General features: G+C 32.4%; 1 protein-coding gene across 2 annotated transcripts; it reads right to left on the bottom strand.

Annotated features, from left to right (window-relative positions):
• Window positions 1-317: 317 nt before the first annotated feature.
• On the bottom strand, window positions 318-6133 carry LOC126689613 (probable protein phosphatase 2C 15). Of its 2 annotated transcripts, none has more exons than XM_050384847.1 (9): window positions 5571-6130; window positions 4731-5288; window positions 4162-4333; window positions 3893-4046; window positions 3752-3815; window positions 3535-3642; window positions 3265-3390; window positions 2868-3100; window positions 318-727 (listed from the first exon to the last, which is right to left on the bottom strand). In XM_050384847.1, the coding sequence occupies exons 2-9, from the start codon at window positions 4938-4940 to the stop codon at window positions 508-510; spliced, it is 1287 nt and encodes a 428-aa protein (XP_050240804.1). In that variant the 5' UTR covers window positions 4941-5288; window positions 5571-6130; the 3' UTR covers window positions 318-507. The 2 variants fall into 2 exon arrangements, with proteins under 2 accessions (XP_050240804.1, XP_050240811.1); XM_050384854.1 differs by having other exon boundaries at window positions 692-1213; window positions 5571-6133.
• Between the last annotated feature and the right edge of the window lie 10051 nt (window positions 6134-16184).

Below are 16184 nucleotides of genomic sequence, written 5' to 3'. Positions count from 1 at the left end.
CTTCATAAATTAAAATTCTATCTTATACAAAAATAATAATAATAAAATAAATAGATACAATAGGATTTTGAACCTACGGATGCCAAGAATCAGTTGTATATATATATATATATATATATATATATATATTTTTTTTTTTTTTTTTTTTTTTGGGGTCTCGGCGAGATTGAAACCTAGATTACTTGTTCAACAACTAAAGATTTTTCCAATTAAACTAAATAGAACCCATGAATAAATGGACCTGGCTTAACTAACCTAAATACCAAATTTTAACTATCATATTCAGCAACTGTAGATTTCCAGATACACCCCAAACATATAAGATAGTTGCTCCTTAAACCTTCTATTAGTTGAATGCTAAAACTCATTTTACATTATTTGCGGATATTACATATACATTTTATGCAACATCTTAGTAAGATTCAAACAATTGCCTAGCCTGTGAAAAAGGAGATTTCAAAAAATTGAATTTATGGGGTAAAGAATGGGGGTGAAACAATATAGGAGCTATGTTACTTTAACTCCACTAGGACGTTTTCCTTCCATTGCGTCCTTCTTGTTACGGCAATCAGCACAAAGAAAAGGCCCTTGCCAGGGCTTTGAGCTGGTGGAGAAGATGGAACCAGCATGAACAGAGATGCCCTCACTTGGAGCAAGGTCAACTTGGCATACAGCACAGACGAAAAGGCCAGATGTTGATTGGCCAGTAGACTCATCGTTTCCCAATCTGCAAGACACGTGATTATAATTTATGATGTAACCCAAAATCATAGAGCACAAAGTTCTCATGAGATAAGAAACTTGGTTCCCCAGAAAAAAGATCAAGAGATTGAACTATAAGAATAAACACCCAACTGAAAAGGGTAGGCCATCTACTAGCCATACGGGCATTTTATAACAATGTTAATGGCTTAATTTGTCCCATTCCCTGCCTAAAAGGGTGAAGATTTCTATTCAACAAACAAACAAAAAATAATAATCCATCTGAAAAGCGGATCAACTTACAAATAAACATATTTTACAGCATAGAGTAAAATCAGATCCCCATAACGCAGCATATTCTAAGAAGACAATGCAAGCTACATCAGGCACAGAACTCAAAAGTGCGGCATAACAAGCTAAAACAATGTAATCTACAAGTTCTACCATGTGGACCAAATTGGAAGGTTCCACATATCTTCAAGTCCAAGGCAAAAGACTCCTTTTGAGAAGGCTGCAGAAGACATTCAAGTTTTAACTTTAACTTTAGGGGGAATTACACTTTACCACTCTAAACCTTGCTCTAGATTACACTTCGCACCCTAAACTTTTTGAATGCACATTTTGCACTCTAAACTATGACCCTTATTATACTTTACACTCCAACGTTAAGTATGCCGTTAACTTGGATGGAAAAATATGACATCATGTGAAAAAACCCAATTGCCCCTCTTCTCAATCCCTTAAAAACAAAGAAGAAATTACACCTTACCACCCTAAACTATACTCATGATTACACTTTGCACCCTAAACTTTAGATTTCTATCCAAGTTAATGGCAAACTTAATGTTGGGACTCAGGGTGTAAAGTGTAACAAAGGTCATAGTTTAGGGTGCAAAACGTACATTCGAAAAGTTTAGAGTACAAAGTATAATCTAAGGTATAATTTAGGGTGGTAAAGTGTAATTTCCATTAACTTTAAACTAATAATTAATGTGCAGAAATATTTTCATTTAGCACTCAAAGTCATCTCACATTTCCACCTAAAAAAATAGTGTGGTAGGTGCATAGCATGTGCACTCATACTTATCAGAATAAAATATTAAACAAATAAATAAACACATGCACTCATAAATAAACAAGGATGGATGGAAAAAAAATCTTGAATCAATTAGAATATTGATTTGTTATTTCATTTGAATCGTAATTTTCATTTTAAACATTGCGGGTCTGTTTATAGGCTTTAGAAGAACCTGTAGTTTCCAAGTAAAAATATTCCAAAATAACTTTAATCAGTCTATCATATAAGAACCTTATTTTGACAAAGAAACCCCTAAAAAACAATTACAAATAAGAAAATAAAATTTGAAAAACTAAAAATCAGAAAAGTAGATAAAAATATGAAAAATAAACTTGAATGGTAAGTATGAAATTTTGCCTTACATCACCATCTCAGAACTTCAGCATCACTCTAAAGAACAGAATTTATTAAGACATTTTTTTCCTCTCAACTGCAACCTGAAGATTCAAATTTAGAGAGCAATTCCACTAGAAGTAGGTATGGTATGACATCAACCCCATACATAACTTAACTGTATCTGCGTATCGTACTTCTAACCTAGGACCAAATATGGATTAGTACTCAGTCTAGAGTCCAGACCATTCCTGATGGTTGAATCTAAGTTGACAAAAAACTTTAATGGTTCACAACAATTACCATCCCAAACTAAAGAAGCAATCAGTTATTTTGCCTCACCAAGTAGAGCATTGTGCACATATGTGCTCCAAGAGCATTGTCAATTAGGTCTCTAATGTACTAATCAATATTATTGTCATCAAGGACTTTTATCTTTTAATGTACGACTATTATATGAGTACAGAGAATAAAATCAAATCTCTGTCCTTCCCCTTCTTCCCTCATTCTCCCTCCTGCACGTTTCCATTATGCTAAAATATAGTTGCCCATAAATTTTTTTTTTTTTTTTTTTTTTTTTTAACTATAGAATTTTTATTAAGCCCTTAGTAGCTATCTACTTAATAAAGCAATTTTTTACAAGAAAGAAGCAGCAATAGATGAAGTGCTAGGAAAAGGAGATCAACAAGCAATGCAAAATTGTAAGCTTTTAAGATCATTCAAAAATCAAAATTTGCAAAATAGGCATACTAACCTTTCAGCAAGCATCGCTGAGCCTTCTTCAAACAATTCTTCCACTATACCTACAGCTGATAGCTTCTTTGAAAGTTTTATAGCAGAATCGTGAGCCCTCTTCCTAAAAAATAGAGCTCTTAGCTTATTCTGCTTTTTAGGAGGAGTCGAGGGTTGTACTGAAGGATCAGGAGGAATTACATCGACAATTATACAGGTTGTATCATCCTTTAGACCCCTTGTCCTTAATGCTTCCTAAAGAATAATCCAATAAAAAATCAAAGCTTTTAGCATTTAAATTAATGTAAGGATACATCAAGGCTCTAGCCCATGGCTTATGATAAACCAGGGAGCAGAAGGCCATGTTGATTCAAACACAACTAGCCAGCAGATTTAGCATAGTAATGAGTTTTAATTACCTTCACAACTTGCCTAGCTGCAAGTTCAGCAGGCAACCCACGACAAGATTTTGCTGCCATTTCAGAGGATAGGGCATCCCAGATGCCATCAGAAGCAATTATAAGCCTCCCACCTGCCTTTGAAAGCTTTTATAGAAATGAAGAATGTTAGGATTTGGAATGCTGCTATGATGCACATACTTCAGAGTTTTTTTAATATATTAGGAGACATTTGAAGAAAAAATTGACGATAAATGTGAAAATAACATAAGCATAGAAAAGAATAAATACCTTCACTTGCTTGACATATGGTATCGGAACTATAAACTCTCCAACATCCATGTCTCCAATTGACCTAGAAAGGCATAAACCCCCTGGCCAACAACGGAGGGGACCAATCTGTAGAGGTTAAAAATTGCATATTACAAAACGTAAAATAACAAGGATAAATAGAGGGAGGAACGTCTGCAGTTGTTCTAGAAAAAATTTTAAGAACCTAAATGCACACCTCAGCACCACCAACAATACTAAGCCTTCCCACTTCACCTCCACTTGCAGTAACACGTTCCCGCCTGCAATCATGGAACATTCAATTACTAAGTGTATTCAGGAAAAGGGAATAAACAAGGGCTTTAAAATAGACACACACTCTTCCACATTCTCTTCAAGTCTATGATCAACAGTTAAGGTGGAAACAGTGCCACCCTGAGTATCTAAAATACAACGGGAGTCTCCAACAGATGCAACTGTCACAGTCCAACCATCAACTATTACAAACGTAGCAGTGGTTCCAGATGTTTCTCCTGGAGACACGCAAGAAAGAACTAGTTCATTATCAAGCACAATAAGTATGACTTAAACACTGCAAACAAATGATTTTCTACTAAAAAATGGTAGAGGTAGGGGGCAATTCCATGCCTCTGCTTTGGAATTCTTTGTCAGTCTTCACAAACCCAGCAACCAATGCCCGAGGTAAAGCATGAAGCCACTCCTCCCGTCCAAGCCCACGGGGAATAGCACCCAACACATGATTCAGCAATTGCTCCCTTGTAAAAATGGCGGCAGCATTTCCATTGTGTCCATCAAAGATCTGAACATCAGAAGAAAAACAATGACCCATTATGTAGGACAATACATCTATACCTAAGCAAAATTCAAAAGTGCACAGAGCTTAACAATACAATCAATGACAACCAGAACACGCCAAAACAAGGAAGAAAGTATATTTTGAACCACAATCTCTGTAGTAATAACAGAACATGAAACATGTTTCTTTACAAAGACATCATTCTTACAAATTGAGAAAAATACTCTGAACATATTGAGCATAAAAAAGAGAAAAAGACTCTAAACATAAAAAAGGAGGAAAGCACCATAAACTCGGTGCATATATAATGGTTCAATAATATATAACTCAGTTGAACATCTAGGTCTAGTTCATGCGGCATCGCAAAGTAGAATTTGAGAGAGCAAGGGAGAAAATTTACCGCAAATACAGAAAACGCTGATGAAGAATTCCCTGGGACTCGCTGACAATCCGTCTTAATCAGGAAATAATCTTCCCCTTTCCTAGACTGAGCTGCATGCCCATATCTCACAGTCGGCTTCTCCATCTTCTCACTCCTCATCTCTTTACTGATCAATGCAGCAAGAGGCACAAGATTATGACGATGGCGTTTCCCTTCACTCGACGCCATTTCTTCCACGACAAAGTCTTAGGCCCAAGACCTTCAAGCTATTGTACCCTTTCTCTCCACGACAAAGTCTTAGGCCCAAGACCTTCAAGCTAGTGTACCCTTTCTCTCAATAGCATACTAAACTCCAATACCTAAAGATCCTATGATCATATATATAGTCAAACTAAAGATCCTGTGTTGTTATATAGTTTAACTCAGCCAAAATGCAAATTCCTTGGAATCAATGACAATAAACTTCCTACGTATCACAAACCCAGTATCCGCCTTTGTAAAACTAACACGAATTCCCAATTTTCAAACATAAAAATTCCAACTTTTCTAAATCAACCTCAGGATTTCCAACCTGATCTGCATTCATAATTGACAAAACACTGAACAAAGTCAATCTAAGATCAAAAAAAAAAAAAAAAAAAAAAAAAAAACCTGCAAATAATCTGATCATTCAACTCTACACTCGACCTGCTTACAAATAAAAATGTCGGTGGAAAAAAAAAATGAAACTTTAATCTTAAATTAAAAACAACAAAAACATTCTACTTTTTGTTGTACTCTATAGTTTTCTCGGCAACCAAACAGTGTACAGAGATTCCAACAGATAAAGAAGAGAGAGACAGAGACAGAGACAATTACCTACGAGAATGTCCAAATGCGGTTCGAGCAAAGCCAAAATGCCAGATCTGACTGCGACACTAAGCAACAATAGCACCCAAGTCGACGAAACGAGATTAAAACAACAACTTATACTTGGAAGAAAATCAACTAAGATACGCAACGCGTATTGATGACAAGGTATGAACTGTAAGAACCAATAACCAAACCCCAAACGCTTGAATTAAAAAAAACGAAAACCCAAATTCCCTTTTGAGAGACAGAGAGATAGACACAATAAAAAAGGCATTGAAATCTTTGAGGTCAGCTTCACAACAATTTCCTCCACCAAACACTCAAATAAACAAACTTATAAGATTAAATTTTCCACTGGGAAAAAGAAATGCCAGTAAAATTCGGTACCGACTACTACTAAACTATAACTTTTTATTCAGGCAAAGAAAGCGAGCAAGCCAAGAAAGTGACTTTGCTGACTCTAAAGCAATATGTCATCAAACCCACATTCATGAAACTCGGTTTTCTCCCAAAGAAAAAGCTACAAACTTTTTTTATATTAGAATTTTTAGTTGAGTATACATTTTGTTTTAGATTCTTGTTCGAGGATGATTTAAATATTTAAATTTGTAAACAAAGATGCGAGAATAATGGAGAGGAAAAGGTGGGCCTGTACTGTACGAGCTTAATAAATGTTGAAATTGCAGAGGTTTTTTTTTTTTTTTAAATACTAAGTGTTGTGGGAAGGTGACACGTGGAGTGAAGTTTGCATGTGTTTCTGCGATGGCAATGATGTGTACACGTTCTGCAGTACACAGTTTTGGGTCTGTGTGTTAGTGCTATAGGATAGTATAGACTAGAGAGTAGATTTACTGTTTTACTTTGTGGTCCCACACTCCACCTCCACAGTCAACAGCTCTAGTCTGTTTTGTGTTCCTTATTTTTAGCTAAAAGCAAATTTTAAGATTTGATTAAGGAGTGATTGACAACTAGCAACCAATAAAAGGATATTTGAATTTGACAAATCGTAAATACCTGTCTAAAATAAAATAAAATTTCAGTTATACTTTTATATCTTTGTGGTTTAAATTTAATAATAAGATAAATTAAGAATATAAATTTTATATTCTGTAAAATAAAAAATAAAAACTTAGTGCCGGTTTGGATTCGGTGTCTACGTTTTCATTTCAACGTTTTCCTCTTCTTCTTCTTTCTTTTTTTTTTATTCACATGTTTCAAGGAGACAAAATTTATTGTTCACAACTGTAGCAGCACTGTTCACTCACTGTTCATGGGACCTACAACCACTTTATTTAGGAAAAAAATATTAAAATGGATCCCACGGTGCTATTCACACATTTAAAAATTATTTTGCTACAGTGTTTTCAATTTTCAGTTTCAGCAAAAATAAGTTCAATCCAAACGGACCCTTAAAGATCTCAAGATAAACTAATAAATTTAAAAATTCAAATTTAAATTTTATAAAATTAAGTAGGGCGGTAAATAAGCAAAGTTTTGTAAAAGTAGTGAATGTTTAAGCTCAACTCGACAAAAAAAGTAGAATGTTCAAGCTTGACTTGAGCTTAAATCAAGCTTACAAATAATGTTCAAGTTTGAGTTCATTATAAAATATAAAAACTTAAACTCAGCTTGGCTAATTCATTAATGAAGCCAAACTCGAGCTCAATATCATACTTTTAAGCTTGAGATCCAACACAAGTATATTATCAAGCTCATATCAAACTTATTATCTAGCCTATTTAGTTTGGGTGAGTGGTCTCAAGACTCTCAACTCCTAATTAATTAAATTTTTCCTTACTCATTAGTTTAGGGCTATTAAGGGTCTGTTTGAATACTGTTTATTTGTTGAAAACTAAAAATTTATTACTGAAAATACTGCAACAAAATAATTTTTAAATATGAATAGTGTTGTGTGAGACCCAACAAAATATATAATCTGCATTTAAAGTGGAGTTAGCTGACAAGTGCACAGTTACTGTGGGACTTACCTTTTAAACGCCAAACGTAGACGTGCTGAGGGAAACGCTTTCCAAACTATCACTAATTAAATTTTTAGAAAGACATGAGTTTATCTGTCAAAACTCTTATCAATTTTATTACCAAACCCATAAATAAGTATAGATTCAACTTGTTTTGTATCATGCCCTAATGTTCACGAAACTTGTTTATAAACATTTTTTTTTTACTTGGATTTGACTTGTTTATTAAATAAGCCTAAAATTAAAGTTTAAGTTTGGTTTGTTTATAAACAAACAAATATGAACAAGTTTTTTATCGAGTTAAGTCCGAACTGTTTATGAACGACTTGGTTCATTTACAACCCTAAAATTAAGGCACATTTTACTTATTTAAAAAAAAAAAAAATCTTACATTTTTTATTTAAAAAAAATAATGCATAATAACTTAGTAAATAAATTTTAGTTAGAAAAATGTTAAAATTACTACAAATTTACTACTTTATGACACATCAATTTATAAAATCTATTCAGTAAATTTCCATAAAAATATATATATTCTATATTATAAAATTTTGTAATATATTTAACATGGTTAAGCTTGTATCCAGTGCACTAGACACAAGCTGTGTCCCTTTAACCCCACTCTTTTTGCTATTATTACCCATTATTTTTTAGAGGAATGAGTGAATTTTATTAGAGCATTAATAGTAGTCAAGCTAAATAACTATATAGATATTTTAGCTTCACCAAAACACAAAAATACAAGTTACAATAGTGGAGCTATAGCTAAAAAATTTTAGCTTCTTGCTACAGTGCACAAATATTTATGGTTGTGCACTGTAGCAAGAAGCTAAAAATAATAATAATATTTTATTAAACTTCTCTCTCTTCTTTTATTAAAATAATATTTTCTCTTTTTCTTTCTTTCTCTCTCTCTGGCATCCCTCATGTCCTCTCAGCTTCGCTAGCCAGCTCGCCGGTGGTGGTGCTCATAAAATCCATATAAAACCCATCGAATTAGACACCCAACCACCAGAAAAACACTCGATCGGACCACTGCCACCAAAGCAAAGCCCATCCACCAAACCCACATCACAAAACACAAAACACAAACCCACAGAGATAGAGTAGAGAGAAAGATCGAAGCAATGCCAATCCAAACCTATGGCATAACCCATAAACTTGCGCTAGCAAGGAAGGCGAGAGCCTCTGGTGGTTTGTTGATTGAGTTGTGGTGGTGGGTTGCCGATTGGTTTGCAATTTTGGGTTGTTGGGTTTTTCCTTGATGGGTTTGGTAACATTGGTGGGGGTTTGGGTTGTGATAACTTTGTTGGCATCTTGGTTCAGAGAAAGATAAAGAGACAGAGAGGAAGAGAGAGTAAAAAATAATAAAGAATGGATATTTAATTGAAGTGGTAAATTTTCTCAAAAATTAAAATTTTGAAGTGGTAAAAAAATATCATTGTATTGGTGTGGGCGGCGGCGGCGGTGGTGGCGGCAGTAGTGGCAATAGTAGCAGCTGCGGTGGTTGTGATTGTTGTTTATTGTAGTAGATATATTATTTTATTGTTATTTTTATATTATTTTATTGTGTTGAAAATTAAAATAAATTCACTGCTGCTAAATGTTTTATAAAATGAATAGGTAAAATAGATTAATTAACATTTTATAATATTAAATAGTTAAATTTTTAGTTCCACCTATTACGAATGCTCTTACCATCAATGTCTTTGCTTGTAATTGACAAATGGTTGTTTGTATTCACGTAAGGCCATCTCCTTCCCTCCCGTGATCACGTGTGGTTAGGAAGTGGAAGCAAGCCAAAACTACCGTACGGCATAATGGCGTGGTCCACATACCTGGAATTGAAATAGTGCGGAATGCATATTCGAAGCCCACATTATTGTGCTCTATATCAGTAGTACTAGCCTACTAGCTATTTAATTAAGTGATCAGGTGAGTAGCACGTGCTGTCCATTTTGCCTATGCGTATATGGGGTAGGGTAGTAGAGTAGCCCATAAAATCCCAAATAAATCCGTGTTTGATCGAGTAAAAAACAAAAGATGGTTGCAAAAACATTTGGGTTTGGGTCAATTACAAAAATATCCCTTTAACTAGGGGTGGTTTTTATATTCGTCAAATCTATTCTTAAAACTAATTTCCGTTATGAATAGAAAAATCATGTGATTATAAATTATAATGATACTAATGGCTCAAATCACCTAGTAAGTCTTCTTAATGTAATTATGTGATGGTCATATAATTTTTTTTGTCAAAAAAAATTACAGAATTTTTAGCTTTTGAATTATTTTGGCAATTATAGAATCCAACAAAATTATAAGAATTACAACACCAAATGTGTGTTTCTCTCCCAAAAAAAAAGTGTTTTTGCAAATTACTCAAACCCCAAATGTATTTTTACATTCTTGTCCAAAAAAAATTAACCACCAAATTCCACCTAGATTAACCCAGCCTCTTTCGGCTTGCCCATAAAATTGAATAAAAAATTTTATATATTAAAAAAAAAAAAAACAGATTGAATAGTGATTTTTATTTTCATGGAGAAGCATGCCCTATAGAGTAGGATTCACATCTTTTGTGCGTGACAAAGTTACAGTGACTACAATTCAATGAATCATTGAGGGACAAAACTTAAGTACAGTACTTTGGGTGTTATTCTTAGGTTTCTCTCTTAAGATTTAGTCATGCAGATACTTTACTAAAAAATACAGTTCCATCTTATGAAAAAAAATCTAAGTAACAGAATCTTAATAGAGAAATCTAAGAAATAACACTTAAGTACTATACCTAAGTCTTGCCTATCATTAAGAGTATTAGCATCAGGTATGTTAAATGCTAAATTTTTAGCATTTAATACACCAAACACAAAATATTACCTTAATGAGATTTATCAAATGTTAAATAAATTTGGTATTTGCCAAAGCGATGATTGAAGAAGTGTATTGTGAGATGTGCGGTAAATATTTTAGCATTTTTTATTAAAACTTTCTCTCTCTTCTATGATAATTGGGAACTGGGAACTATGCAAACTTTCTCTCTCTTTCGTTACTATTGTTTATCCAAAAAAAAAAAGTAAGAATAAAATAAAAATTAGAATGAATAAAGTAATATTTAAATAAAACAGTAAAAGAATAAAATATATGATACAGATAAAATAGATTTTTGACGTGTCAAAATAGTTTTTTTTTTTAATTTATTATTTTTTTTACACGTGATACTTATAAAATGCTCTTTGCTGCTTTCACCTTTCAGTCCACAGAATTTCTGAGCAACTACGGCTAGAGAAAGAACCTTTTAAAACACTGCTACATTTCAGAGGTGCCAGTCAGTTTTTAGTAATTATATAGTATTGGAAAAGTATAACAGCGAGTCTCAAATCTCATTAAATTCATGGTAAAATTTATTATTTCGTGATCAGAGGAGGATACATGGAGAGTATCGTGCGTCTTAATATTCTCTCTCAGAGGCAGCCAAATACTAGTATTAACTAACATCCTTCTTGCAGATACAAATAATAGTAATACTGCTACATTGTTGCTACAAAAAATTAGTTCCCTTACCTATACGATAATATATAAACAGTTCCACATATTAAATGCCATTGATTTAGTGGGAACTTTTTTTATATATAAGACAACTGCTAAATGAGTGGCATAGCGTAAAAATACTTTATGCATGAGAAATGTCAATATATGTGGAAGCAGCTCTTTCTGTGGCTGCTATGATAGTAGGAGATTGGCAAATTGAAGAAGGCATTGCAGGTATCATTAATTCGCACTTAGGCAGATACACAATTAATTGCAGATAGGGAAGTTTTAGTTGGGAGGAATTGCAGTTGGCTTGTAACTTTAAGCATCTTTTGACACTTCTCCAAATACCATGAGGTATGGCAGCTAAAGTTTGTGTTGTTGCATTGCATCATGCAACAGTGCTATGAAGTATTCCATCACTTGATTTATTATCCTTTTTCAATGAATCCACCAATTTATACTTCTTTTTTTTTTTTTATAAAAGTTTATTCTTTGTCTGTTGCCCAAACATGTGGTTCATATATCATGTACTTGTCCAGCGTCCTGCCATTATTCACATTTTATTTATTTGCAGAGAAGTGTATAATTCGCAATACACAACCGGATTTGAGACTTCATAAACATTGTCATTTCCTTCCTAACATCAAATAATTTAATGAAAATACAGACATTTTACACTCTCCTCTATTGAAGTTTGGAATAATGACACTCCTCAAATTTGAAGAAAAAAAATCAATCCCAATGACTTTTGTTTGACCAAATTAACACAATTAACTAGTTATTATAAATTAGGTTATGTTAAAGGGAAATGCTAACGAGTGCCTAAGGGCACTAGTTAAGAATCCAATTAAAGAAAGTTTTTATGGGGAAAAAAAAAAAAACAATTAATGTTTTGATAGTTTTTTTTCATTTTCCATAAAAGTGATGTCAAAATTTTCTTAAAATTAATTGTTAATGAGTGTCCTTAGAAAGCCATCAAAAAAATTAATTGTTTTTTTTTCTCCTATTATAAAAATTTCATAAAATATATCATGAATTAATGTCTTTAGAACATTTGTTAAGTTTTCCCTTATAAATTTTGTGAAATAACCTGACTTTTTTAGTTAAGGTCCATCACAGTTTTTAGGAAGTGCCTACATCTTTTTCTTTTTTTCTTTTTTCTTTTTTTAATGTTTCCTATATCACAGCCCAAACATCTTTCAATAACTTTTTTTTATTCGGCAACTTAATTACAAACTTTTTAAATAACTCTTTGAAATTGTTAACTAAAAGCTGAAGACTAAAATTTGGAAAAACAATAACTGTGCGTGCCTTCAACACTTGAAACGTACAATTAATTGATAACTGAAGAAGGATCATAAAAATAAATAAATAAATATATATATATATTTATATAAAGAAGGCAAAATTACAATGTTGATTCCTCAAGTTTACCTTATGTGCACAATTGGTCCCTTAAGTTTCAAGTGAACGCAATTGATTCCTTAAGTTCTAAAAATGAGTAGTATTAGTCATTTTACTAATTATCATTAGTGGTGTTACTTAAGTGGCTAACGGAACAATAACTTGACTTTTTTTAAAATAATGTGGTATTTTTAATTAAATAATTACAATAATTAGTTTCCACGTTAAATCAAATCTAAAGCAAACTAACCCGGTTTAAATCAAATCTAAAACCACATATCCAAAAAATAACACATACGATTGTGATTTCGGATTCACTGTGAGGATACCAAAAAAAAAAAAAATCCACTAATTTTTTAAATAATTTTTTATATTTCCTATCAAAACTTTTTTTATATAATCATATAATAAATGTTTTAATGACCATGGTCAAGTCAAGCAATCCACGTACACAAACAGAGGAAATTGAAAATGGCGACACACACTCTTCAAGTATCCAGTTCCATGTCTTTACATCTACAGTTACGCACTCTCTCCAAAACACTATCCCTTTCCTCTAGTCACCCTCACCAACTCAGATCCCTCTCTTCCAACTGCAAAATGTCAATTCGCTGAACCGTCCATATTGACTTGGCATTTATTTTTAATCAATCCAAAAGACTTCTATTCCAATCTCTCTCTCTCTCTCTCTCTCTCTCGCCGTGAGTTTGTGAATCCAAAATCACGAACGAATGTGATTTTAGATTTGATTTAAACCAATCAGTTTGCTTTAGATTTGATCAGAAATTGATTATTGTAATTTTTTAATTAAAAATGTCACATTATTAAAAAAAAATTTAAGTCATTGTTCCATTAGCCACCTAAGTAACACCACTAATAGTTTATTAAAAAAAAAGGTAACACCACTAATGACAGTTAGTAAAATGATTAATAATACTCATTTTTAAAGTTTCAGGAATCAATTGTACTCACTTGAAACTTGAGAGAACAATTATACATGTAGGATAAATTTGAAAGACCAACATTATAGTTTCACCTGAAAAAAAAAAAGGAAAATATAAAGGTCAAATATGGAAGAAGCATGCCTCCTTTGTCCCCACTTACACAAAAATCATTGCAAGTCTTTGGGTGTAGATGAAACTTAGTTTTTTTTTTTTTTGTTTTATTATTATTTATTTCTCCTAAATTCTATCAGTTATGTTTTCACTAATCATAATTAAAGTTTTGCAAATGTAATATTTTTTAAGTTTTAAATATTTTCATTACTGATACAAACAGAAGAAGAGGAGTGTTATTTCCTCCAAACTTTAAGGGAGGAATGTGTTTTTTCCCTTCGGATTTAGGGTTGAGTGTCATTTCTTTAAATTTCAAGGGAGATGAACGTAATTACCCCTTTTTTATTTATAGAATATTATAAAGAGTTCGGCTAAAAGGTGCATGTGGGGGAGTGGACCTAAATCTACCCCAAGGACCTTAGCTCGAAGAGGAAAACCCGAGAAACCCTATCTACAGAATGGGTCCATCCCAGGGACTGATGAGGGATGAAATGGCCTCCTATTGAGAAGAGACCATTTGAGCCCAATTTTGAGGTAATCTATGAAGCCCATCTCCTCGAGGAAATGTGGCCCAACCGAGGAGCACCCACTTGCGTTATCGAAGAGGCCTTTCTTCACCTGCTCCCCCTAGGAACACATTGATAAAAACGCAGAGTCCAATGTAATAGTTACCTCCGCATTTAAGACTTTCCTCACCTAATGTCAACCACATTAAATGCTAAATGACTGGCCTGAATAGTGAAGAAACCCCCAAAGTTTGCCTTCATGATTATGAAATGGTAGGAGAATGTGCTGGTGGGATAAGAATCTCCCTAAATCTAGTTAAGAGCAAGACAGTTGGAAGAGGAGGATGGCTATAAAAGGTGGGGGAGAGAAATAGGAAGGGTGATCCAGAAAAATTAAGGGAAGAAATAGAGAGAGAAAGTGAGAGGCGTCTTGATAAGAATTCATCCTTAAGACCCTTGTACTCACCTCAGGATTACTTTTTTTCCCACCAATAAAGCTTTGATTAAGATATTTTTGTCTTCGATGATCTTTTTAATTTTCCCATTATGGATTTTTGTCTCCTATACTTTATAAATTAGTTGTGTTGATCAAGAACCCCTAAACTGCTCATTTGTTTTGTGTTTTGACCCCCACAGTGCCTTTAGGCATTTGTTAATGGGTCATTTTAGAAAAGTTTTAATATCAGTTTTATGGAAAATATAAAAAGCTTTTTTTTAAAAAAAAAAATCAATTACTTTTTTCTTTTCTCTTAAAAAGTTTCTAAAATTTTTTTGAAACCAACTCCTTTAGGGCATCTGTTAACTTTTCTCTATTATTATAAAATATAAATGCTATGTCCACAATATTTTTACAGCAAATCTTAAGTGACAGATTGTTATTACCTAATATCGATGGGCAGAAAAAGTAATTTCAATAGTGGATTTAAAATTAGAACCAATAATAATATACCATCTAGGATTTATTATAAAAATGTTGTAAATGTAAACACTTCTCATTATAAAATACTTTAAAAGTACAATAATAATGTACTCCCTCACATGTGGGTTCTACTGTTAATTTATTTAATAAAATCTACACTTATGTGAAAAGATGAAGTATATTATTGTATTTTAAAATATTGTTTAATTACTCTTCAATTACTACTTGTGGAGTTAAGGTACATTTTATTTTCCTCTTTTTATCAAAGAGTCAAGTGTATTTGATTGCCTCTTTTGTTATGAGGTATTGTCTCAACTTTCCTATAAAAAAACATAGTTATAATTTTTTTTTAATGAAGTTACAATAACAAAAAATTATTTTAGAAAAAGTAATGAGCTATGCATAAAAAGTTGAATAATGCTAGAGAAACAAATTATTTTACAAAAAATTTACAAATTGCTGATGTGGTTAGTGGTGCTAGATGAAAACCAGTAAGAAGTTAATCACATCAACAGTTTGTAAAAATGTTGTAAAATAGTTTGTGTCTATAACATTATTCTAAAAAGTTAGACAAAAATTAGAAAACAATAACTTTTTTTTTTAAGAAGAAATAACTTAGGTTGAAATTGTAGTTATATTTAAACATGCCCATAAATATATGTCGGAATTACACATGAGTTGGATAATGATGATCAAATGCAGTCTCTTACCATGTCTAACTTATTATAGAAATATAATTTCTATGGACTTCTATTTTTTCAAAAGAAATAATAATAAAAAAGGCAATCCAAAGATGTCAACTTTTTTAGGAATTGTGGCGGATTAACGAGATGGTTACAAAATTACAACTGCCCATTTCCATGTGATTTTGCGGCTATAGTCATAGAATTGGTTGCTCCCCTTATTATCTTGTTATTGCATAGATTAATTTTTAAGCATTCTTCTTTTTTATTTTTTTTTATTTATACAAGATAGAATTTTTACTATAGTCTAACATAAGTGTATATGTTTGTGAAACTTCCTCCTGGAGACTTGAAACATAATGAATGGTGCTTATTTTTCTCACATTTATTATAGAGTTACTGTGTTTTTGCTTTTTAGAGTACCTAATAAAATTTGAATTAATTTAAGGACAAAGTTTAACTACAAAATTGGTTGTAGCCTTAAGCTACAAACTTACTTAATATCTTTTTATTGGAAGTGAATTTTGACAAATTCTCCGTTGG

This window comes from Quercus robur, chromosome 1 (assembly GCF_932294415.1).
Source record: "Quercus robur chromosome 1, dhQueRobu3.1, whole genome shotgun sequence".
In the NCBI taxonomy this organism is placed as follows: Eukaryota; Viridiplantae; Streptophyta; class Magnoliopsida; order Fagales; family Fagaceae; genus Quercus; species Quercus robur.
This window is presented reverse-complemented; position numbering and strand designations above follow the sequence as displayed.